Source organism: Chiloscyllium plagiosum, unplaced genomic scaffold, assembly GCF_037043375.1.
Source record: "Chiloscyllium plagiosum isolate Xiang-an unplaced genomic scaffold, Cpla_swu_hap1 HiC_scaffold_5, whole genome shotgun sequence".
In the NCBI taxonomy this organism is placed as follows: domain Eukaryota; kingdom Metazoa; phylum Chordata; class Chondrichthyes; order Orectolobiformes; family Hemiscylliidae; genus Chiloscyllium; species Chiloscyllium plagiosum.
This window is the reverse complement of record NW_028270143.1, coordinates 119,103,548-119,129,484: the sequence shown is the minus strand read 5'-3', so window position 1 is coordinate 119,129,484 and position 25,937 is coordinate 119,103,548. Positions and strand designations below refer to the sequence as shown.

At 46.1% G+C, this 25,937-nt stretch overlaps 1 protein-coding gene across 10 annotated transcripts in view; it reads right to left on the bottom strand.

Annotated features, from left to right (window-relative positions):
* scn5lab (sodium channel, voltage gated, type V-like, alpha b) overlaps positions 1-25,937 on the bottom strand; it is a 469,981-nt gene that overhangs the window by 126,172 nt on the left and 317,872 nt on the right. For all 10 annotated transcript variants that reach the window (XM_087987589.1, XM_087987592.1, XM_087987588.1 and 7 more), the window contains one exon: positions 1,381-1,833. In XM_087987589.1, coding sequence (XP_087843715.1) covers positions 1,381-1,833 — 453 coding nt within the window. The remainder of the gene's footprint in view (positions 1-1,380; positions 1,834-25,937) is intronic.

Here is a 25,937-nt window from a genome sequence, read left to right as displayed (position 1 = left end):
AAATTAATCTCCACTCAAACAAATATTTGAGTATATGACCTGCACACAATATACAAGGCTATGTCGCAGCCGTTTATAGTGTCTCCGCTATTGTGGTGCTTTCATTGTCAGAACCCAGCTGCCGACCCCAGCAAGGGCCGGGGAGCTGTGCAAATATTTGCCTGATGCCGAGTACCTGCCCTCTGTACAATGGCAATGTTTTGCCAACTCATTGTTCCCCAGTCAATCGGCTGCCTGTCAGTTTCAGGTCAACTTGCTGGAGTCTCAGACTGAGCGGCCGACTAGGAGATCAAGCTCCTGGCCTGTGGATGTTCAGGCCGGCTGTGGGACCGTCGGATAAATGGGACTGAAGGGGAAAGAGGAAAGCAGGAAGGTGCAGGAAGCAAGGAAGATGTCATCAGGCCACCTGGAAAAACACACAGAGTTCCAGCATAAACCAACTTCAACAATGGGATCACAGGCCGCTCAGCATAGAATGGCTTCAGTCGAGAGTGTGGTGCTGGAAAAGCACAGCAGGTCAGGCAGCATTCGAGGAGCAGTATCTAGACTCTGGTTTCCAGCATCTGCAGTCATTGTTTTTACCTCAGCACAGACAGAGGCCATTTGACCCATCACATCTGTGCCAGCCCTCTACAAGAGCTACTCAGCTAGTCTCACTACCTCGCTTTGGTCCTCTAGCCCTTTTCCCTTCAGGCACTTACCCATTTCCCTTTAAATGGTAATGTCACTCCAGAGCCTCAGGCTGGAGACGTAAATTCAAATCCCAGATTGCGCAAGTTGAATTTCAGTTTATAATTAAAAGCTAGATAAGTGGTGACTGTCAGGTGGGATTAAAAAAAAAACACCCATCCGGCATCTTTTAGGGAGGGAACTCTGCTGTCCTTACCCGGTCTGGCCTGCATGTGACTCCAGACTCACAGCAATTTGGTTAAGTCTTAACTGCCCTCTGGGCATTTAGGAACGGACAATAAATCAGCTGAGGAAGGGTCTCTGGACCGGAAACGGTAACCCTGATTTTACTTCACAGATGCTGCCAGATCAGCTGAGTGTTTCCAGCAACCTCCGTTCTTGTTTCTGATTTACAGCATCGGAAGTTCTTTTGGTTTTCCTCTGGATTGTTAGTCTGACCCCTGCAACTCCGAATGCAATGAGAAAACACCGGGGAATAGAAACTGTTCATCGGCAGTTTCTTTGTGGTCCTGTCACCAGATGGCAGGAGCTGCTGAAGAGTCAAATTAATTAACCTCTACTAAGTAATCTTCCACGGAGCAGGGCAGGAGGTGAAGGTATGAGCTTCAGAAACCCAGAACCCAAAGTCCCCTTCTTTCTCCCACCTGAAGGAATCGAAGAGCCCCAATCAAGAAAGGGCCATGTTCTTACCTCCTCGTTGACTGCCACTTCCGTGAAGGTGCTTTGTTCCTCCTCTTCGACAAACTCTAACTCCGGTTCAATTACTGCTATGGGCACGCCGTCGGCCATTTTGAAGTCATTGGCCATGGATTCGTTCATCCTGCCCATGGCCGTGCTGTTATTCCCAATACCACTGGCTGTCCCATTCCCGTCCTTGTACTCCAACTCTTTCCCTTTCTCGGTGCCTGTGTGATTGAAGACGTAGGTTGGGAGCTCCATCATGGCCTTCCCCTCCACTGAGGGCTCAGCCCCCTTGCAGAAGCTCTGGAAGGATTCGCCGATGGCCCTCTTTAGGTATCTGATGCCGCGATGGATGCGTGCCAAGGCAATCTGGAGATTGTTCATCTCCCCGTCCTCGTCTGGAGAGCTGAGGTTGTCTGCACTGAAGGAGCTCAGGAGCAAGGCAAGGAAGAGGTTGAGTACCTGGAAAAATGAGCGAAAGTTATTGGCATCTTCTCTTATTCTCAAATTATACCAGCAGTTTGCGGCTGGAAACTTTCTGCAGAACTTACGCTTGCGGTGTCAAGGCAAACAAGGCTGTTGGCCTAGTGCTGGGAAAATGGCAGTAGGTGCTTGTTTTTCACCAGCATTGACTTGATGGGCTGAACAGCCTTTTTCTGTACTGTGGACCTCTATGCCTCTATTACATCAAATTGATAGCACAGTGTGTGACCTTTTGGCCCAACTGGTCCATGCTGGAGTTTATGCCCCACACAAACCTCTGCCCAATCCTCCTTCACTTCCCTCTATCTGAATATCCTTCTGTTTATGACGTTACATTATATTCTATAGAAAGGATGTGATTGCACTAGAGGGGGTGCAGAGGAGGTTCACCAGATGTTGCCTGGGATGGAGTGAGTTGGCTCTGAGGAGAGACTAGATAGCCTTGGGGCTGTTTACCTCAGAGCAGAGGAGGGAAGGGGGAGGGACCTGATTGAGATGTATAAAGTTCTGAGGGGCATAGTTACAGTATACAGAATGAAGTCTTTCCCTTTAGTAGAGGGATCAATACAAAGGTAAGGAGCAATGTTTAGACGGGATTTGAGGAAAATGCTTTTCATCCAGAGGCTGGTGGATGTCTGGAACTCAGTGCATGCAAGTGTTGGTAGAGGTGAGAACAATTATCGAGTATTTAGATGAACACTTGAAAATCGTAGCATGCAAGACTATAGGCCAAGTACTGGGAAATGGGATGATAGTAGCTTGATGACCAGTCAGGACATAATGGGCCGAAGGACCTCTATAACTCTACTTTCTTTCACATGTTTATCCAGCCGTCCTTAAAAGCACTGTTCTATTCAGCTCAGCTACACCCTGTGGATACCTTTCAGACTTCCATTATTCTTCTGGTCTCTCTTGGTCTCATAGAATCCCGACAGTGTGGAAGCAGGCCATTCAGCCCATCAACTCCACACTGACCCTCGGAAAAGGGTCCCACCCAGACACACACCCTTCCAATCCCTGTGTTCGAGAAAATCTCCTCAAAAATCATTTCTGATGTATTTACCTCATTCCTTGAATAAGGAGACTAAAAGTGCACATAGATGTGATGTCAATAATGTCCTGTATAACTGAAGCATGCCATCTTTATTTTTATATTAAATTTCTCTTGTAATAAAAGATAGTGTTCTATGAGCTTCTTAATCATTCATATGGCTACAACATTTAGATCCCTTTGTCTCCTGGAATTCTGCAGTCTTTCACTGTTTAACCAATGATCTGTTTTTTGAATCTTCTTGACAAAGTGAGTAACTCCATATTTTCCCACGTGGACCCTATCTGTCTGAATTCACTCAGTCACTTAACCTATCTCCATCAATTTGCATCCTTGTTATCTCATCTTTCACTTAGAGCTATGTGCTTGTCCTTCACTCCCATCAAGGCAGGCAAAAGTGAGGACTGCAGATGCTGGAAACCAGAGTTTAGATTAGAATGGTGCTGGAAAAGCACATCAGGTCAGGCAGCATCCGAGGGGCAGGAAAATCGATGTTTTGGGCAAAAGCCCTTCATCAGGAATAGAGGCAGGGAGCCTCCAGGGTGGAGAGATAAATGGGGGTGGGGCATGGGGCTGGGGAGAAGGTAGCGAGGAGTACAACAGGTGAATAGGGCTGGGGATGGAGGTGACAGGTCAGAGGGGAGGGTGGAGCAGATAGGTAGGAAGGGAGATTGGCAGGTAGGACAGGTCATGAGGACAGCGCTGAGCTGAAAGGTTGGAACTGGGGTAAAGTGGGGGGAGGGGAAATGAGGAAACTGGTGACCTGGGGGTTGCCGTGAGAGGGAGAGACTCACTGAGATTCTTGTGGAGAGAGGAGGAGAACTTCTTCAAGGTAGGCATCCTTGCAACAGGATTCGCAGTAAGGTTAAAATCCCTCCCATCAGTCATCAAAATGTTAAGGCCGAACACAGGCCTATGTGAGACTCCAGATACTACATCCTGCCAATCTGAAAAACACCCATTTATGAATACTCTATCTTTTGCCAGCCAGCCAATCTTCTTCCCATACCATTTTTTACTCAAAAACCCTGAGCTCCGACTTTGTGCAGTAACCTTTTATGTGGAACCTTGGCAAATACCTTCTGGAAATCCAAGGCCCACCCCCCTTACCCAGAGCACATGTTACACCTTCAAAGAATATCAATAAGTTGGTTAAGCATGACCTTTCTTTCACAAAAAGCATGCTGACCCTTTTGGAATCTCTCTCTCATTTGCCATCTCTGTTAAGATCCAGGAATAAAGTTCATCAGGACCAGGGTATTTACCAACCTGCAGCCCCAGCAGTTTGCTCAATACTACTTCCTTCTTGATTATAATTTGGTCAAGTTCCTTGCTTCCTTCAACCTGCTGAATTACTGCTATTTTTGAGGTTTCCATTGTAAAGACAGAAGCAAAATATTTCTTTATTACAAGCACCATTTCTTTATGATCCACTCGTAACATCCCATTCTCACCCTAAAGAACCAACACTCACTTTACTTCCTCTTCATGTATCTATAGAAACTCTTACTATCTGTTGTTACATTTCTAGTTTCCCCTCATACTCTCAATTATTAATTCTGATTAACATTTTAGTTAGTCACTTTGTATTCTGACCTTTAGGGAAACACAAATGAGGGTCCACCCCTTGGAATTTCTCTTTATTGTAGGAATAAAATATCTCAACTGCATTAAAGGTGCTACATAAGGTTGTTGTTGGAACCAACACACCACTCGGGGTAGGACGTAGTAGAAGACAAAAGGAAACCATCTTTCAGATGGCTCAAGGTAAACAGGACAAGAAGACTGAGGAGGTCATGGGTTCAAAGTAGCTATAGGAAGGACGTTGTGAAACTTGAAAAGGTTCGGAAAAGATTTACGAGGATGTTGCCAGGGTTTGAGCTATAGAGACAGGGTGAATAGGCTGGGGCTGGTTTCCCTGGAGCATCAGAGGCTGAGGGGTGTCCTTATAGAGGTTTATAAAATCATGATGGGCATGAATAGGGTGAACAGCAAAGGTCATTTTTCCCAGGGTAGGGGAGTCCAAAACTAGAGGGCATAGGTTTAAGGTGAAAGGGGCAAGATTTAAAAGGGACCTAAGGGGCAACTTTTCACACAGAGGGTGGTGCATGTATGGAATGAGCTGCCAGAGGAAGTGGTGGAGGCTGGTACAAGTACAACAGTTAAAAGGCATCTGGATGAGTATATGGATAGGAAGGGTTTAGAGGGATATGGCAAGTGCTGGCAAATGGATTAATTTAGGATATCTGGTTGGCATAGCCAAGTTGGACTGAAGGTTCTGTTTCTGTGCTGTACATGTCTATGGCTAATAGTAAAGAGTAGATTTGAGCTTGCTGACAAGAACAGCACTTAATCCATGGAATGATGACTAATTAAAAACCAACAGGATGGTATAATAAGCCGGGTTGTGGGCTGTGTGTTATAGATGACTGAATGAAGATGGAATGACTCCTTCCTAATTATCTTGGGAAAGCTTCAATTACTCCCCATGAAAGCTTTAGTCTCTGCACTGACAGTCAGTGAAATGATATCAAGGGTAAAACATTCATCAGTTCATTGCACACAGTTTCTTGTAATCACTGACTGGACATGGCTGACCGTGCCTTAACCCAACATACAGAATGCACCTTCCATCACCCTTTATCCCCTGTTTGCTCTTCAGTCAGTGCTTTATCAAGTGTCTGCCCTCAGCTACCTGCCCCCTGTCTGTTATTCTGCTTGGAATTCTCATTGATTGATGTGGTGGGGGGAGGGGGGAGGGAATTGGTTGCAGCTTGTGGGCCAAGAGGAAAATCAACTACAAGAAGCATCTTCAAGACGTTGGTCAGTCAGCTCCTGGTAAAAACACTTCTGGTAGGAACAAGGGAAATGATTAAAAAACACCAAGGGAAAGGATTTTCACACAGAACTGTTCAGTAACAGCTGCCAGTCTTGGGATGCAGTTGTAGTATCCCCATCTCTGAGCCAGGAAGCCTGGATTAATGTCCCACTTACTCCAGATATGTGTCCTAACATCCCTGAACCTGTCGGTTCGAAAATTGGTGAATTCCTGCTTTAGATATTGAGGTGCAACAGGCGAGAGACCCCACCTGAGGGGTGTTGATGTTGGTAATTATTTACTTCAAGCTGAGGGTGGGAGTCGTGGGGGGTGGAGAAGGGGTGGGAACGATCAGTCTCCAGTTTGTGCTGGTTTAGGAGTCCCCTGGATTGTTCTGAGACTGGGACATGTTTCACTGGAGCACAGGAGGTTGAGGTGTGACCTTGTTGGGGTTTATGTAATCGCGAGGGGTATCATTAAGGTGAATGGCAGGTGTCTTTTCCTGAGGGCTGGAGATTTCGAGGCCAGGGAGGGCATATTTTAAGGTGAGAAGGGAAAGATTTAGAAAAGGACATGAGGGGAACCTTTTTACACAGAATGTGGTTCGTGTGTGGGATGAAGGTCCAGAGGAAGTGATGGATGCGGGTACAGTGACAATGTTTAAAAGACCTTTGGATAAGTATATGAATAAGAAATGTTTGGAGGGATATGTGCCAAGTGCAGGCAGGTGGGACTGGTTTAGTCTGGGATTATGTTCGGCAGGGACTGATTGGATCTAATGGTCTGTTTCAGTGTCGAATGACTCTATGATGCTGATAGAAATGGTTTGCTTAAATACATTACAAAGTAGGTAGGAATGACAAAAGACAAAAAGTCCCTTGGCCTGCTCTGACCTTAGATTTCCAGAATGCAAACTTCACCCTCCTTGCGAGATTACTCTTTGTCTGTCTGAACAGGGAGGCCAAGTTGACATCTTATATCCCCTCATACATGATCCAAACTCAGCCAATGGAGCAGGTGGGAAGGTTGGGTGAGGACTGGTTGCATGCCCACACTGCCCGGCCTTCCCCAGCCTCTTTCCTGCCAGGAGCTTTAATTACTACCATGTTCACACACCAGAGATACTTACACACCTTGGGACGTGCAGCAAAACAAAAGAAGAGATGTTAAACTGACCACTTTCTACAGTTTAATATCCTCTTAGTGCTCTTCTCTGTGCCACCACATTTAGCCTCAATTGTTTCTTCAGGTTGAGAATTCCACAGGCACACTGGGTGAAGAAACTTCAGCTCTTTTCAGTCCTAATGGGCCTACCCCATATCATTACCCCTGGTCCTGGACTCCCTGGTCATTAGGAACATCCTTCTTGTCTTTACTCTGTCTGGCTCTGGTAGAACTTAGAGGTTTCTGTGAGATTCCAACCCTCATTCTCCTAAACTCCTTTGAATATTGTCCTAATCGATCCAGTGTCTCTTCAGTCCTGCCATCCCAGGTTCAGAAATCTGGCTCAGAGGAGGAAGGAGGGCCCATGGCCGCTATGGTGTGTTCCCTCACCTGACCTCCTTTTCTCTCACTCTCCCCAGATCAAAGATATGTCTCCCCCACTGGCCTCTCCCTAAAACACCGATGTGCCTTGTTCCAGAAGTTTCCTTAGGCCCCTGCTAACCCCCTGACTGACCACTCGCCATCAAGGCAGAGTGCTGTGCACTGGCCAACACTGGGCATTTGTGGATGGTCATCCAAGCAAGGTCCAAAACCTCCTGTGCCACACGCCCGATGGGTGGTCCGGGTGCCTCTTGGTCAGTCCAGACCCTCCACCTCTCAACACGCACCAGGAGTTAATACCAGCCTGACAGGCTGCCTCACTCCTGCCTCTGCATTACTTGTGATATTATGATTGGCTAGCTTATGGCAAAACCAAGGCAGCACGGAAAGAAAAGCCCTTGCATTTACGTAGCGCCTTTTTACCCGATCAAAGCCTCCAGGTGCATCTCACAAGGGGTGATCGCAAGCCCAACTTTGGCAGGCGAAAATAGAAAGCAGGTCAGAGCAGTAAGTTCTGAGGGACATCGAGGAGGAGGACAGAGAGGTTCAGTGTGGGGCATCTCCAGAGACTTGGCTCCATGTAGCTGAAAACATGTGGCCATCCTATGGAAACCGGGGAAGCTCGGGGGACTGAAGTTGTAAGAGGGCAAATACTCTGGAGGCCTAGATGCAAATACAACATCACAATATTGTTGTGGAGCTGAAAGAGACCATTCAGCCCATCGTGCCTACTCTAGTTCTAATACCCCATGCCAATCTCCTGCCTCATACCAATCTCCTGCCTTTTCCCCATATCCCTGTGCACCATTTTACCCAAATAACCATCTAATGGTCCCTTGAATGCCTTAATTGAACCTGCCTCCACATTTCCAGGCAGCGCATTCCAGACCCCAATGGAATGGAAAGGTTTACTTTCACATAGAATAGAAGAACCCCTACAGTGTGGAGACAGACCATTTGGCCCAACAAGTCCACACTGACCCCCTGAAGAGTAACCCAGCCAGACCCATTCCCCTCACTTATTACCTTTCATTTACCCCTAACCTACATATCCCTGAACACTATGGGTAATTTATCATGACCATCCACCTGACCTGCACATCTTTGGACTGTGGGAGGAAACCGGAGCACCCGGAGGAAACCCACGCAGACATGGGGAGAATGTGCAAACTCCAAACAGACAGTCGCCTGAGGCAGGAATCGAACCCAGGTCCCTGGTGCTGTGAGGCAGCAGTTTTATCCACCAAACCCTCTTATTTTTGCTCTTTGAACATGCAGGAAGTGCTTTTCCCTGCCTAATCTATCAAGCCTGCTCAGAATCTCCACCAAATCTCCTCTCAGTTTCTCTCCAAGGAGAACAACCCCAGCTTCTTCAACCTATGGACGGTTTCTTATTCCTGGAGCCATTCTGGTAAATCGCTTCTGCACCCTCTCTAACGCATTCACATCTTTCCCATAATGCTACACCCATACCTGCACACAATACTCCAGCTGAGGTCTTATCCAAGTTCAACACTGACTCCATTCTCTGGCCCATATTAATAAAGCTGAGAAGACTGTATGCCAGAGCTGGGGGGAGTCAGAGGTCATGAGGGGGATTAAACACAAACGTATCGCAATGGATGTCCCCTGACTGAGTGCTGTTGGCCAAGGTGTGAATCAGAGAGCCACCACATGCACAAGGCAACACAAGACAGCTGCAGCTTTGGTGAGTACTTGGCATGTTAGTTGTATTCCACGTGAATTTGCAACTGTCTGACCTTCCTTAATCTTTCAAGATCTTCATCTGACAATGAAGAGGAACAGAACCTGACATTTTTACAAAAGCAGCTCATTTGAAGTCGACAACGGAAAGGAAACATTAAATGTCCTTTTTGTGTTATCAATTAGTAGCCATGGAAATCCATTGCTCTCTATAGGTGTGGGTGAGCTTAGGTGAGTGACCAGAGATTTGTTCAGCTTTTAATTGATTTTATATTAATATAATTTGCCCAAGGCATTACTGATGTTGGCATAAGACAGTCTGAGTAATTAAATCTTGTATTTTTTGAAAAGTTTGGAGGATTTGTGAGAAGAATGTGCTTTATTAGATTAGATTAGATTCCCTACAGTGTGGAAACAGGCCCTTCGGCCCAATAATTCCACACCGACCCTCCGAACAGCAACCCACCCAGACCCATTCCCCTACATTTACCCCTTCACCTAACACTATGGGCAATTTAGCATGGCCAATTCACCTAACCCGCACAGTTTTGGACTGTGGGAGGAAACCGGAGCACCCGGAGGAAACCCACGCAGACACGGGGATAATGTGCAAACTCCACACAGACAGTTGCCTGAGGCAGGAATTGAACCCGGGTCTCTGGCGCTGTGAGTGAATTAAACCACTTCCAGCTTCAATGTACAGAGAAAAATGCCAGGCGGTGTATTTGGTGAGGCAGGAATTCTCTCGCTGACAGCACTGTGGGTTTATCCGCAAACACGAACTGCAGTGGTACAATAAAGAGCTCACCACCACCTTCTGAATGGACAGATGAGAAGTGCTGGCCCAGCCAGTCACACCCACACCGCATGAGTGAATAATAAGAATAAACTGGGTCAGTATTTGGAGGAACCGCAGCCATCCAGTCAATGATTTAAGAACCTAACACCTGAACTCTGTGACCCTGAAGACTGCAGATTCGTTCTGTTTGTTCAAGAGTTTATAGGGCCCCACAAGCCTGCTATGCTTTTCAAAATGATGATAGCTGATCAACTATCACGATCTGTGCAAGAATCTAGAAGTCATCCATGGCTCAAAGAATTGCACATTTGCCTCGTGGAATCATACAGTACAGAAGAGGCTCTTCGTCCCATTGAGTCTGTGTTGACCTGTCTACACTCTCCACACTAGGCCCATAGCCTTGAATGTTATGATATCTCAAGTGCTCATCCAAGTACATTTTAAAGGTTGTGAGGTTTCCCACCTCAACTACTCTCCTGGGCAGTGCCAGACCACTACCTCCCACTGGGCGTCAAATTTTTCTTTTCAAATCCCCTCTAAATGTCCTGCCTTTCACTTTAACATTACGTCTCCTTGTCTTTGACCCTTCAATTAAGGGGAACTGTTGCTTTCTATCCAACTTGCCCATGTCCCTCACAATCAGAGCCCCTCTCCACCTACCCTGCTCCAAAGAAAGCAACCTGAGCTTATCCCGTCTCTCTCCATCGCTGAAATTTTCCATCCCAGGAAACATCCTGGTGAATCTCCTCTGCATCCCCTCCAGTACAATCACATCCTTGCTATGGTGTGCTGACCAGAACTGTGGTCTCACCAACAGTTCTATACAGTTCCAATATAATCTGTGTCTTGACTGAAACAGACACGTGTCCTGGATGACTTCTTTACCACCCTATAAATTGGTTCTTCAGGTATCTGTGGACAAGCGCCAAATATCTCTGAGTTCCTCTGAGCTTCCTAGTGTCCTGCCATCCATTGAGTGTATGGGAGAAACAGAATGTGAGTGTGAGAGAGAATGTGAGGGTCAAACAGACAGAATGGGAGTTTTGGCAGACAGATTGTGCATGTATGTGAGAGAGAGAATATGTGTATGCAATAGGGTGAATGTGAGTGTGAGAGAGACACTGTGTATGTGTGAAAGAATGTGAGTGTGTGAGAGAGAATGCGAGTTTCAGAGAGAATGTGAGTGAGAGAGAGAATGTGAGTCTGTGAGAGAGAATGTGAGTGTGTGAGAGAGTGTGAGTGTGTGAGAGACGATGTGAGTGTGAGAGAGAATGTGAGTGTGAGAGAGACGATGTGAGTGTGTGAGTGACAGGATGTGAGTGTGAGAAAGACGAAGTGAGTGTGACAGAGACAATGTGAGTGTGTGAGAGAGAAGGTGAGTGTGAAAGAGACAATGTGAGTGTGAGAGAGATAATGTGAGTGTGTGAGGGAGAATGTGTGTGTGAGAGACAACGTGAGTGTGTGAGGGAGAATGTGAGTGTGTGAGAGAGAATGTGGTGTGAAAGAGACAATGTGAGTGTGAGAGAGACAGTGTGAGTGTGTGAGGGAGAATGTGAGTGTGTGAGAGAGAATGTGAGTGTGAGAGAGACAACGTGAGTGTGTGAGGGAAAATGTGAGTGTGTGAGAGAGAATGTGAGTGTGTGAGAGAGAATGTGGTGTGAAAGAGACAATGTGAGTGTGAGAGAGACAACGTGAGTGTGTGAGGGAAAATGTGAGTGTGTGAGAGAGAATGTGTGTGTGTGAGAGAGAATGTGGTGTGAAAGAGACAATGTGAGTGTGAGAGAGACAACGTGAGTGTGTGAGGGAGAATGTGAGTGTGTGAGAGAGAATGTGAGTGTGTGAGAGAGAATGTGAGTGTGAATGAGACAATGTGAGTGTGTGAGAGAGAATGTGAGTGTGTGAGAGAGAATGTGAGTGTGAAAGAGACAATGTGAGTGTGTGAGAGAGAATGTGTGTGTGTGAGAGAGAATGTGTGTGTGTGAGAGAGGCGGTGAGTGTGTGAGAGAGAATGTGTGTGAGAGAGAGAGAATGTGGTGTGAAAGAGACAATGTGAGTGTGAGAGAGACAATATGAGTGTGTGAGGGAGAATGTGAGTGTGTGAGAGATGATGTGAGTGTGAGAGAGAGAATGTGTGTGAGAGAGACAATGTGAGTGTGAGAGAGACAACGTGAGTGTGTGAGGGAAAATGTGAGTGTGTGAGAGAGAATGTGGTGTGAAAGAGACAATGTGAGTGTGCGAGAGACAATATGAGTGTGTGAGGGAGAATGTGAGTGTGTGAGAGAGAATGTGAGTGTGTGAGAGATGATGTGAGTGTGAGAGAGAGAATGTGTGTGTGAGAGAGAGAATGTGAGTGTGAGAGAGACAACGTGAGTGTGTGAGGGAAAATGTGAGTGTGTGAGAGAGAATGTGGTGTGAAAGAGACAATATGAGTGTGAGAGAAACAATATGAGTGTGTGAGGGAGAATGTGAGTGTGTGAGAGAGAATGTGAGTGTGTGTGAGAAAGAGAATGTGAGTGTGTGAGAGAGGTGGTGAGTGTGTGAGAGAGAATGTGTGTGAGAGAGAGAGAATGTGGTGTGAAAGAGACAATGTGAGTGTGAGAGAGACAATATGAGTGTGTGAGGGAGAATGTGAGTGTGTGAGAGATGATGTGAGTGTGTGAGAGAGACAATGTGAGTGTGAGAGAGACAACGTGAGTGTGTGAGGGAAAATGTGAGTGTGTGAGAGAGAATGTGGTGTGAAAGAGACAATGTGAGTGTGCGAGAGACAATATGAGTGTGTGAGGGAGAATGTGAGTGTGTGAGAGAGAATGTGAGTGTGTGAGAGATGATGTGAGTGTGAGAGAGAGAATGTGTGTGTGAGAGAGAGAATGTGAGTGTGAGAGAGACAACGTGAGTGTGTGAGGGAAAATGTGAGTGTGTGAGAGAGAATGTGGTGTGAAAGAGACAATATGAGTGTGAGAGAAACAATATGAGTGTGTGAGGGAGAATGTGAGTGTGTGAGAGAGAATGTGAGTGTGTGTGAGAAAGAGAATGTGAGTGTGTGAGAGAGGTGGTGAGTGTGTGAGAGAGAATGTGTGTGAGAGAGAGAGAATGTGGTGTGAAAGAGACAATGTGAGTGTGAGAGAGACAATATGAGTGTGTGAGGGAGAATGTGAGTGTGTGAGAGATGATGTGAGTGTGTGAGAGAGACAATGTGAGTGTGAGAGAGACAACGTGAGTGTGTGAGGGAAAATGTGAGTGTGTGAGAGAGAATGTGGTGTGAAAGAGACAATGTGAGTGTGCGAGAGACAATATGAGTGTGTGAGGGAGAATGTGAGTGTGTGAGAGAGAATGTGAGTGTGTGAGAGATGATGTGAGTGTGAGAGAGAGAATGTGTGTGTGTGAGAGAGAATGTGAGTGTGAGAGAGACAACGTGAGTGTGTGAGGGAAAATGTGAGTGTGTGAGAGAGAATGTGGTGTGAAAGAGACAATATGAGTGTGAGAGAAACAATATGAGTGTGTGAGGGAGAATGTGAGTATGTGAGAGAGAATGTGAGTGTGTGTGAGAAAGAGAATGTGAGTGTGAGAGAGAGTTGGTGAGTGTGTGAGAGAGAATGTGTGTGAGAGAGAGAGAATGTGGTGTGAAAGAGACAATGTGAGTGTGAGAGAGACAATATGAGTGTGTGAGGGAGAATGTGAGTGTGTGAGAGATGATGTGAGTGTGAGAGAGAGAATGTGTGTGAGAGAGACAATGTGAGTGTGAGAGAGATGATGTGAGTGTGTGAGAGATGATGTGAGTGTGAGAGAGAGAATGTGTGTGTGAGGGAGAGAATGTGAGTGTGAGAGAGACAACGTGAGTCTGTGAGGGAAAATGTGAGTGTGTGAGAGAGAATGTGAGTGTGTGTGAGAAAGAGAATGTGAGTGTGAGAGAGAGTTGGTGAGTGTGTGAGAGAGAATGTGTGTGAGAGAGAGAGAATGTGGTGTGAAAGAGACAATGTGAGTGTGAGAGAGACAATATGAGTGTGTGAGGGAGAATGTGAGTGTGTGAGAGATGATGTGAGTGTGAGAGAGAGAATGTGTGTGAGAGAGACAATGTGAGTGTGAGAGAGATGATGTGAGTGTGAGAGAGATAGTATGTGAGTGTGAGAGAGAGAGTGTGTGAGTGTGAGAGGGCAGACAGAGTTGAGAATATGTGACATGTGATCACTAAATAAAAAACAAAAGAAACGTGGATGCTGTAAATCAGAAACAAAACCAGAGGTTGCTGGAAAAGCTCAGCAGGTCTGGCACATCTGTCAAGGCAAATCAAAGTTAACATTTCAGGTCCGGTTCTGAGGAAGGGTCACCGGACCCGAAACTTTGATTTCTCTTCACAGATGCTGCCAGACCTGCTGAGTTTTTCCAGCAACTTCGTTTTTTGTTTCTGAATAAAATATGGCAACAGGTGAGGAATAGAGGGAAAGATAAAACAATATTAGTTTAATTCTTGCTCACATCAATTATCTTGATGCTCGCAGAATGGAAACATTTTTTGATGTCGGTCAGAACTGGGCAATGATATTGAAGAGCTTACCTAATCTGTTAATTTGAAGAATTTCCTTTTGTTTTTCGTTCCGTTTTCTAAAATGCGCATCTAGTTTCCTTTCCACCAGAATATTTTAACAGATACGATCCTGGTCTCGGGGTAATTTTGATTACCTTGACAATCAGACCATTAGACCTGGAAGCTGCAGTAGGCCATTCAGCCTATTCTATCTCCCCCAGCATTCAATGAGATCATGGCTCATCTAAAAATCTTCAACTTTACTTTCTTTCTTTCTCCCCATAACCCTTAATGCCCCTACTGTTAAAAGTCTCTCTGTCTCAGCCTTGAATATATCTATTGACCCAGCCTTGATAGCTCTCTGTTGTAAAGAATCCCAGAGATTCACTGCCCTTTGAGAGAAGAGATCCCTCCCCATCTTTATTTGAAATGGCGAGCCTTTATTCCGAGTTTATGCCTTCTGATCCTAGACTCTGCCAATAATCTCCATTCTTCATTAAGGTCACCACTCTTTTTTTTATATCCCAGTGGATACAGGCCTGACCTACTCCAACTCCCCCCATAAGAAAATCCCTCCCTCTCTGAGTATTGGCTTGGATTGAGGATTGGCTGGCCGACAGAAAGCAGAGAGTGGGGATAAATGGGTCCTTCTCTGGATGGCAAAGTGTGACCCCACTGAGGTGCCATAAGGCTTAGTTCTCGGACGTCCACCAGACATAATCCATAGAGATGACCTGCACGCAGGGACAGATTGTAACAGAGCAAAAGTCGCAGATGATACTAAAATAGGTGGGAAAGCAGGCACTGAGGAGAAGATAAAGAGTTTACAGATGGATATTGATAGGTTAGAAGAATGAGTTAGAATCTGGCAGATGGAGTTTATTGTAAATAAGTACAAGATTATCCATTTTGGCCATAAAAGGAAAAGGGCAAATTATTATTTCAATGGGAAGCAGATTCAAGGTGCATCAGCACACAGGGATCCTTGTGCATGAATCGCAGGAATTGGGTACGCAGGTACAGCATATAAGGGAATCTTGGCACTTGTTGCAAAAGGACTGGTTCATAAAAGTGAAAAAGTATTGTGACAATTATATAAGGTGTTAGTGAGACCACACGTCTTGATACAAGGAACTCCCCCAGATACATTTCAAGAAATCTGCCTGCTCCAAACCCTTAACACTATGACGATCCCAATTTATGTTGGGAAAGTTGAAGTCGCCCTAATATCATTACCCAATGATTACTCTTACACACCTCTGTGAACTGTCTACATATTTGCTCCACTATTTCTCACTAACTCTTGGAGGACCTATAATACACTCCAAGTAAATTAGCTGTCCCCTTAACGTTCCTAAGTTCAACCCACAAAGCTTTTTTTGAGGACTCTTCCAAGATATTATCTCTCCTTATTGTAGCATTTGACTCCTTAATAAATAGTGCCTTTTTACACCCTCCTGTCTTGCCCAAAGACTCAGTACCCTGGAATGCTGAGTTGCCAGACCAGCCCTTCCCTCAACCACATTTCTGTGATGGCAACAATATCCCAACTCCATGTGTCAATCCACTCCATTAACCCACCATAGAGTCATAGAGATATACAGCATGGAATAGACCCTTCGGTCCAACTCGTCCATGCTGACCAGATATTCTTACCTAATCTAGTCCCATTTGCCAGCACTTGGCCCATATCCCTCTAAACACTTCCTATTCATATACCCATCCAGATGCCTTTTAAATGTTGTAATTGTATCAGCCTCCACCATTTCCTCTGGCAGCTCATTCCATACACACACCACCCTCTGCGTGAAAAAGTTGTCCCTTGGGTCTCTTTTATATCTGTTCCCTCTGACCTTAAACCTATGCCCTTTAGTTCTCGACTCCCCCACCCCAGGGAAAAGATATTTTCTATTTTCCCTATCCATGCCCCTCATGATTTTATAAACCTTTATAAAGTCACCCCTCAGCCTCCGACGCTCCAGGGAAAACAGCCCCAGCCTGTTCAGCCTCTCCCTGTAGCTCAAACCCTACAACTCTGGCAACATCTTTATAAATCTTTTCTAAACCCTTTCAAGTTTCACAACATCCTTCTGATAGGAAGGAGACCAGAATTGCACACAATATTCCAAAAGTGGCTTAACCAATGTCCTGTACAGCCGCAACATGACCTCCCAACTCCTGTACTCAATGCACTGACCAATAAAGGACAGCATACCAAACGCCTTCTTCACTATCCTATCTACCTGCGACTCCACTTTCAAGGAGCTATGAACCTGTACTCCAAGGTCTCTTTGTTCAGCAACACTCCCTAGGACCTTACCATTAAGTGTATAAGTCCTGCTCTGATTTGCTTTTCCAAAATGCAGCACCTTGCATTTATCTGAATTAAACTCCATCTGCCACTCCTTGGCCCATTGGCCCATCTGATCAAGATCCCATTAGTCTTATCTATTAGCATTAAAGACTATCCAGCCTTGCCTTACTCTTTTGATACTCAACCTAGTTGAACCCACTGTGACTTGTTTCCTTTGAGGTAACATGGTGTGTCCCAGCTTCATCAATATTCTGTGTCCCCTCCTTCTATCCGACTAGTTAAAACTCCTCACAACAGCACTAGCAAACCTACCTGCATGGATATTGGCCCCAATTTGGTACAGGTGCAAACCGTACTGTTTGTACATGTCCCACTGCCCCAAAAACGGCCCTAGAAATCCAGGAATCTCGAACCCTCCCTCTTGCACCAACTCTGGAGCCACGCCCTCACCTGTCGATGGCTACTCAAAGTCCATTTCCATAAGGCCCTTGCATTTGCTTTTAGCTTGGGCTCAGATTTGCTCGGGAAACTCTGAAGTTGAGGAAAAGACTGTTATTTACAAAGTGCTGCTCAAATGTATTTCAGATCAAGATAAATGTACTCATGTAGGAAACATAGCAACTGCCTTACACAAGGCAAGATCCCACATACAGCAAAATGTGAACGAGCAAGCTGCTTTTCCCATGATGTTTTTCTGACTGAGGCAAATATTGTCGGACAGAATGTTGCACCCAGTGCCTTGGGTCTGTAACATTTATCTTAATCAAAAGACACTACAGTCTTAACCTGCATTACATACTTAAATGGGCCAGAATGTTCCTGGTAGTGCAAAAACCCTGACCTCACTGGAAACAATGATCCTGAGTACAGAGCGAGACTAGTTTTCCAGAACTTCAGGCTAATGTTCGCAGACAACGGACTCATACACCCCTTTAGTCGAGGGGTCAATAACAAGGGAATACAATTTTAAGGTAAGGAGCAGGAGATTTCGAAGGTTTTCGGGATTTATTTTACAGCCAGAGGGTGGTGTCTATCTGGAGCTTAAAAGGATGGTAGAGGCAGAATCCCCCAAGATATTTACTGACTATGTCGGTGAAGTTTAGAAATGCCATAACATACAAAGCTGAAAAATGGCTTTGGAACAGATGGATGCTTGGTGACCGAAACATTCTTTCTACATCCAACACATTCCTCATCTATGCTCTTTGGGGTTACATGGTGGCTCAGTGGTTAGCACTACTGCCTCACAATGATCCTGAGTACAGAGCTAGACTAGTTTTCCAGAACTTCAGGCTAATGTTCGCAGACCTGAGTTCAATTCCACCCTCAGGTGATTGTCTGTGTGGAGTTCTTCCTGTGTCTGGGTGGGTTTCCTCTGGGAGTTCCAGTTTCTTCCCACAGTCCAAAGATGTGCTGGTTAGGTGGATTGGCCATGGGTAATGTAGGATTACACGATAGTTAGATGGGATGCTCTTCAGAGGCTCAGAGTGGACTCAATGGGCTGAATGGCCTGCTTCCACACAGTAGAGGTTCTATGATTCTATGAGCCTGACATGACACCTCCAGATTTTAAATGTTGAAAACAAATCATCTCCCACTCTTCTAAGCCCTAGCCAATAAATGCTCAGGACGTAGAACCACAGGGATGCACAGCAGGAGACCATTTGGTCCATCTTGTCCATGCTAACCCAAATTCACCCAAAAGCCCTTCCTAATCCCATTTTCCTGCACTCACACCCCATCGCCCTGCAGCTTGCAGCACTTACAGTGCAGCTCCAGGGACTTTTTAAAAGAGTTTAAGGTCTCTGCCTCTACCACCACCTCAGATAGTGATTTCTGGACACCTACCACCCTCTGTGTAAAAAAAAGCTTTTCCTCTTGTACTCTCTATTCCATCTGCCACTTCGATTGAATCTAAGATCCCTACTTTTTGACCTCTATACCAAGGGACTCCCTTCATCTATCTTAACTCTCTCTTGTCTTCTCTCTCTCCTCTCCCTTTCTCTCCCTCCACTTCCTCTATCTTTTTCTCTGTCCTCCCTCTCTCCTCTTCCTATCCCCCTACTGCCTCTCTCTCCAACATTTCCTCATAAGACAACCCACCCATTCTAGGTTTGAATCTGGTAAGCCTTTTCTGAACTTTTTCTAATGCAGTTACATCTTCCTTACATGAGGAGGCCAATAATTTACACAGGGCTCCAGATGTGGCCTTAACAATAATCACGCCTACTGTGGTTTGCCATTCGCTTCATTATAAATGAGAACATTCTATTAGCTTTCCCTAATTATGTGTTCCTATCCAATACAACTTCCCCGTTTTACTGGCCCACCTCCCTGCTCCTGGGGCACGGTTAAGATTTAGGCCCAAGTCTCTGGAGAGGGTCTTGACCTTTAACCTTGCGATACAAAGGCAGGAATGCTACCCACAGAGACATGACTGGGCACCCGCAGTCCGCTTCGAGACTTGAGTCTAGATTTTCCAAATAGCATTCTCTTAATGCTGATGGTGACTCATTCATTTGAAATGGTTTACCAGTGGGTGGGAAAGCATTGGCCTCCATGAAAAGCCTTTGCTTTTCTTTCGAGCTGTTTGCTTATTCTGTCTGGGCATTAGCACAAGTCCTGGGCTGTGCCATTCAATCTTTGTGAGCTGTTGTGACAAGCAATGCCACTTTCTCAGTTTGCACTCCCTTTCATTTCCGTGTGATTTAGAAAAATTGCTCATTTTAGGAACGTGGGAGAGGGATAAATGGAATTCATGGGGATGTGGGACAGACACTTAAAGGGACTCTGCATAAAAACAGCGGCTGCAAGAGTAGGCCATGTTGGAGGCAGTCACTAGGTTTGGAAGTCACTAGGCGTGAAAGGTCCCCAGTTCGAAACTGGGCAGAAACAGCCTTGTTCCCAACAGCTGCCTTTTAGATGGACGAGAATGGAGCTTTCTTGCTTGCTTGCTTTCCCATCAGCAAACCTGGCTTTGAGGTTTGGAAATGCCAGCTCACCCAAATGGGCGATGGTCTAGTGATATTAATGGAACAGTACAGATATTAATAGAACATAGAACAGTACAGCACAGGAATGGGCCCTTCGTTGTACTGAACATGACGCCAAAATGAATTAATCCCTTCTACCTGCCCTTGGCCCATATCCCTCCAGCTTGTATATTTGTGAGCCTATCTAAACACTATTATATCTGCCTCCACCATTACCCCTAGCAGCGTGCTGCAGACACCTAACATTCTCTGTGTAAAAAATTAGCCCCTCACATCTCCTTTGAACTTTCTCCCTCTCACCTTAGATGCATGCTCCACACATATAATACCAATTCAGTGAAGTTCCACAACGGCAGATGGTAGAATTTTAAACAGTAAAAATCTGGGATTAAGAGTCTAATGATGACCATGAATCCATTGTCCAATGTCAGGAAAAACCCAGATGGTTCTCTAATGTCCTTCAGGGAAGGAAATCTGCCATCCTTACCTGGTCGGGCCTACGTGTGACTCCAGACCCACAGCAACGTGGTTGATTCTTAGCCAGACAATGATTAGATTAGATTACTTACAGTGTGGAAACAGGCCCTTCGGCCCAACAAGCCCACACCGACCCGCCGAAGCACAACCCACCCATACCCCTACATTTACCCCTTACCTAACACTACGGGCAATTTAGCATGGCCAATTCACCTGACCTGCACATCTTTGGACTGTGGGAGGAAACCGGAGCACCCGGAGAAAACCCACGCAGACATGGAGAGAATGTGCAAACTCCACACAGTCAGTCGCCTGAGTCAGGAATTGAACCCGGGTCTCTGACACTGTGAGGCAGCAGTGCTAACCACTGTGCCACTGTGCCGCCAGACAATGAGGCATGGGTAATAATTGCTGTCCCAGTCAGTGATGCCCACATCCCATAGATGACTAATAAAAAAAAATAGCAGTGCCCAGGAATGGTGGGTGTTGAGAATCCGGGAGTATTGATGACTCAGAGCAAAGAAACAGTGTTACCAAGTGTCCAAACTGAGCTTGGCCCCTTTCTGTTGAAGTACTCACTGATTTCACCTGGAAATACAATATCAGGAGTCGACTGAAAAAGCTGGGAGATTCTTTACGATTTCCCTGCTCCTCGGATGCTGCCTGACCTGCTGTGCTTTTCCAGCACCACTCTGATCTAAACTCTGATCTCCAGCACCTGCAGTCCTCACTTTCGCCTATTCTTTATGAGAGCCTCACTCAATATTTCTATGCTCTGTATTGTCACATTGCCCGTCTAGCAGTCACTCATGGACTACCAGCAATTTCCATTAACTAGCTATTACCAAGACTACAGCCACTGGACTTGTACTGCACACACCCATCCTCAGCTGCTTCAGCAATGAGCTTCCCTCCATCATAAGCTCAGAAGTGGAGATGTTCACCGATTATTGCACAATGTCCAGCACCTTTTGTGACTCTTCAGGCACATCCGTGTTCAAATGCAACAAAAATTGAACAATATCCAGGCTTGGGCTGGGAAGTGGAAACTAACATTCCTGCCAGGCAATGGCCATCACCAATAAGAGACAATCTAACCACCGCCTCTTGACATTCAACGGTGTTACCATCACTGAATCCCCCACCATCAACATCCTCGGGGGCTACTATTGACCAGTAACTCAACCGGACTCAGCACATAAACACAGAGGCTATGAGAGCAGGTCAGAGGCTAGGAACACTACAGCGAGTAACTCCCCTCCTGACTCCCCAAGCCCTGTCCCGCCATCCACAAGGCACAAGTCGCGAGTATGATGGAATACTCCCCATGTGTCTGCATGGGTGCAGCACCAAAAACACTCAAGGGGTTTGACACCATCCAGGACAAAGCAGCCCGCTTGATTGACACCACATCCACAAGCATCCACTCCCTCTATCACCAATGCTCAGTAGCAGCAGTGTGTGCTGTCTACAAGATGCTCTGCAGAAATTCACCAAAGATCCTCAGGCAGCACCTTCCAAACCCACGACCACTTCCATCTAGAAGGACAAGGGCAGCAGATACATGGGAACACCACGCCCCCGCAAGTTCCCCTCCAAGCCACTCAGCAACCTGACTTGGAAATATATCGCTGTTCCTTCAGTGTCTTTGGGTCAAAATCCTGGAATTTCCTCTCTAAAGGAATTGTGGGTCAACCACAGCAGATGGACTGCAGTGATTCAAGAAGGCAGCTCACCACCACCTACTCAAGGGGCAGCTAGGGTTGGATAATAAATGCTGGGCCAGGCCAGCGACATCCACAAATGAATTTTAAAAAACTTAGCTTCCACTACAAGGTCATTGACGCCTTTCATCAGAGCTAGGACAACACAGAGCAATTCACAACTTACAAAGAGAATAAAGCCATAAGACACAGTCGCAGAAGTAGTCCATTCAGCCCATCGAGCTGGCTCTACCGTTCAATGAGATCATGGCTCATTCTGATTATTCTTAACTCCACTTCCTTGTCTTTTCCCCACAACCCTTGATTTCCTAACTGATTAAAAATCTGTCTATCTCAGCCTGCGATATTCTTAATGAGCCAGCCTCAACAGCCCTGTGCAGTAAAGAATTCCACAGATATACTCATCATCACCATTGTCATTATCGGTGACCACTCGTTATCGAATATGATTGTCCAATGAGGAAATCCCGTCTCGCTGGTGAGGAGTTCTGTGGGACCTTGTGTGGCTGATGAGCCAGAGCCTAGAGCAGCATCTCTGACCACACATTTGGGCGTGCAATAACCTCATTGTGTTAGGGGAACAGACTCTAAAATGCTCTTCCTGTGTAATCCATTGCCTTACGGAGTGCTGCTCTACCTGGATCTGGAAGTGGTCCTTGGATACCAGATCACTGGCATTCCTTTTAGATTAGATTAGATTACAGTGTGGAAACAGGCCCTTCGGCCCAACAAGTCCACACCGACCCGCCGAAGCGAAACCAACCCATACCCCTACATTTACCCCTTACCTAACACTACGGGCAATTTAGTATGGCCAATTCACCTAACCTGCACATCTTTGGACTGTGGAAGGAAACCGGAGCACCCGGAGGAAACCCACGCAGACACGGGGAGAACGTGCAAACTCCACACAGTCAGTCGCCTGAGGCGGGAATTGAACCCGGGTCTCTGGCGCTGCGAGGCAGCAGTGCTAACCACTGTGCCACCGTGCCGCCCTTTCTCCAGTTCCCTTTCCCTTCTTCCTCTTCCTCTCCTTCAAGAATAAGCAACCTGTGTGCGTCTACCCTGCCGAGCCCACGGAGAATCTTCTATGTTTCAATAAGGTCACCTGTCATTGTTCTAATGAGTACAGGCCCGACCTACTCAACTTCTCCTTATAAGACAGTCCCTCCATACGTGCATCAGACCAGTGAACCTTCTCTGGACTGCCTCCAATGCCAACATATCATGCTTTATAAAATAATATAAGTATTTAATTGCTTTCACTGCTGTATTTGAGGGAGATGTAGCAAATATTTTGTGAGATGATCAGTTTCAGTGAGTAAAGTTCAAGAATCCATTTTGGCCTGGATACGAGGGAAAGCTCCACTCTACAGGATGGCACAGTGGCTCAGTGGTTAACAGTATGGCCTCACAGCACCAGGGACCTGGGTTTGATTCCAGCCTCGGGTAACTGTGTGGGGTTTGCATATTATCCTGTGTCTTCGTGCTCTCTGGGTGCTCCCATTTCCTCCCACAGTCCAAAGATGAGCAGGTTTGCTGGATTGGCCGTGCTAAATACAGGGTTACCAGGATTGGGCGGGATGTCTTTCTGTGGATCAAATGGCCTCCTTCCACACTGTAGGCATCCAATGGTTCTCTTCCCTCTGAATTATGCTGGATGGCTGTCTTTGCTGACTTGAGAATGCAAACAGAACATTGGTTTCAAGTCACATCTCAAATAATTGCATGGTTCCTTGCAGGACACCTCCTCTCAATCCACCAGCATGACCCAGACCTGCTAGCTGTTAATGATTATAATTCACTCCCTTCGCTGTCACACTCCGACCTGCCAAGGTGATCCAGCAAAGCTCAAGCAGTAGAATCTCACCTTCCGTTCCAAGTGTCTGCACTCAACATTGAGTTCAACAACTCCACATTGTCAACTCTGTCCTCCACGTCAGTCCTTTTTTGCTAAGAGCTGGTTAACTTCACATTTTTCCTTTTACCCTTTACTCGACCATTAACAATTCCTCTAGACCAGCACTTTGTTCCTTGGTGACAACCATTTTCTCTCCCTTGGCCTTTTGTACCCTGACCTCTCTCCTGGCCCTTGACCATTTTCCTGATCCAATTCCCCGTTAAAAAACAACCATCACACTTCCACCTCTCTTCACTCTTTTACTCCCCCTACACAGGTATTGCCTGGCAAGTTGAGATTTACCAGAACTTACTATTTTCATTCCGAAATCTTAATGCAGGTAGCTGCTAGGAGGCAAAACTAATAATGGCATTCCACTTCCTGGCACCGGTTAAATTCCTCTTAGTCAACAGAAAGAAACTTCACTCTAAAGCATGCAGGAAGAGAATCTTGCATTCAACCTGAAGTCCCATGTTCTGCCAACAGTTCAATTTGTGCAATGACTTCATCGTGTAAGAGGAACAGATTCTAAAATGTTTCTCCAGTGTAATCCATTGTCTGGCTGAGTGCCGCTCTAATTGCCACTGTCATTCACTCGTAAACAATAAAAACATTCGATATTCCAATTCTCAAAGAACAATTTTGGAATCGATGACATCTGGCCCAGAGAGGGTGTGATAAAGGAGCACATAGCAGAACTGGGAATAAGGTCATCAATCTCTACTTTGTTTTATTGGTCTGTGCGATGTAGGTTGTGCTGGCTAGACCAGCATTTATTGGTAGTCCCCAAAGGCAAGTCAAGAGTTAACTGCCTGGGTTGTGGGCTTGGAGTCACACCATACAGGGCAGTATGGTGGATGGCACTGCTGCCTCACAGCACCAGGGACCCGGGTTCGATTCCAACCCGAGCGACTGTCTGCATGAAGTTTGAATGTTCTCCCCGTGTCTGCGTGGGTTTCCTCCAGGATGTTCTGGTTTCCTCCCACTGTCCAAAGATGTGTAGGTTAGGTGGATTGGCTGTGTGGGTCTGAGTGGGATGGGGTGTGGGTCTGAATGGGATGCTCTTTGGAGGGTTGGTGTAGACTCAATGGCCCCTTCCTGCACTGATTCTAAGCCAGACCAGGTATGGCTGGCAATTTCCTTCCCTTCAGGGCACCAGTGAACTGGATGATATTTTTATGACAAAAAACAGTGAGTTAATCATTACCATCAGCTCGGTTTTCTTTACTGAATTCAATTTCCACCATCTGCCCTAGTGGGATTTGAACCTATATCCCAGACGTTAGCCTGGATTTCTGGATTATAACATTATCACTGCAGCACACCACTGCCTCCCTATTGGCTGAAAAAATGGGAAAGGTGGATTTGATGGGACTGTGAAGCATGACTACAGCTGCCAGGGCAGGGCAAGTAGTTGGTGCTCATCGGCCTAGCGATCTTAAGGCCCCAGAGTCGTGCTCTGGACTCCTAGGTTCAAATCCCACTGGTGGAATTTAAATTTGATCAATTGAAATCTGTAAATTATAAAGCTGGTCTCAGCGATGGTGACCATAATGACTCGATGGTAAAACATAGGAGCAGAAGTAGCCATTCAGCCCATCCAGTCTAAAACCTATCCGGAAGGAGAAAGTGAGGACTGCAGATGCTGGAGATCAGAGCTGAAAATGTGTTGCTGGAAAAGCGCAGCAGGTCAGGCAGCATCCAAGGAGCAGGAGAATCGACGTTTCGGGCTTATGCCCGAAACATCGATTCTCCTGCTCCTTGGATGCTGCCTGACCTGCTGCGCTTTTCCAGCAACACATTTTCAGCTAAAACTTATCCGGTTCAATAATGTCCTTTAGGGAAGGAAAACTGTCACCCTTCCCTGGCGTGGTTTAGATGTGACCCTCCAACTGCCCTTTGACATGGCCCGAGCAAGCCACGCAGTTCAAAGGGTAATTAGGGCTGGGCAAGAAATGCTGGCTTTCTATTTTCTGGCACTGATAATATTCTTCTTAGTCAACAGAGGTGTCCCACACCCCACAAGAAAATAGTTAAAAATCATAATATAAGCACAGAAGGAGGCCAATCAGCCCACTACTAGCTGCTTGAAGAGATTAAGTCAACCCCATATTCCTGCCTTTCCCTGATGGAGTCCTGGTGATGGGTTACACCTGAAACATTGCCTTCCAAAACATACACCCAAAACATGCTGCCTGGCTTGCTGTGTTCTTCCAGCCTCCTGCTCATCTTTCTC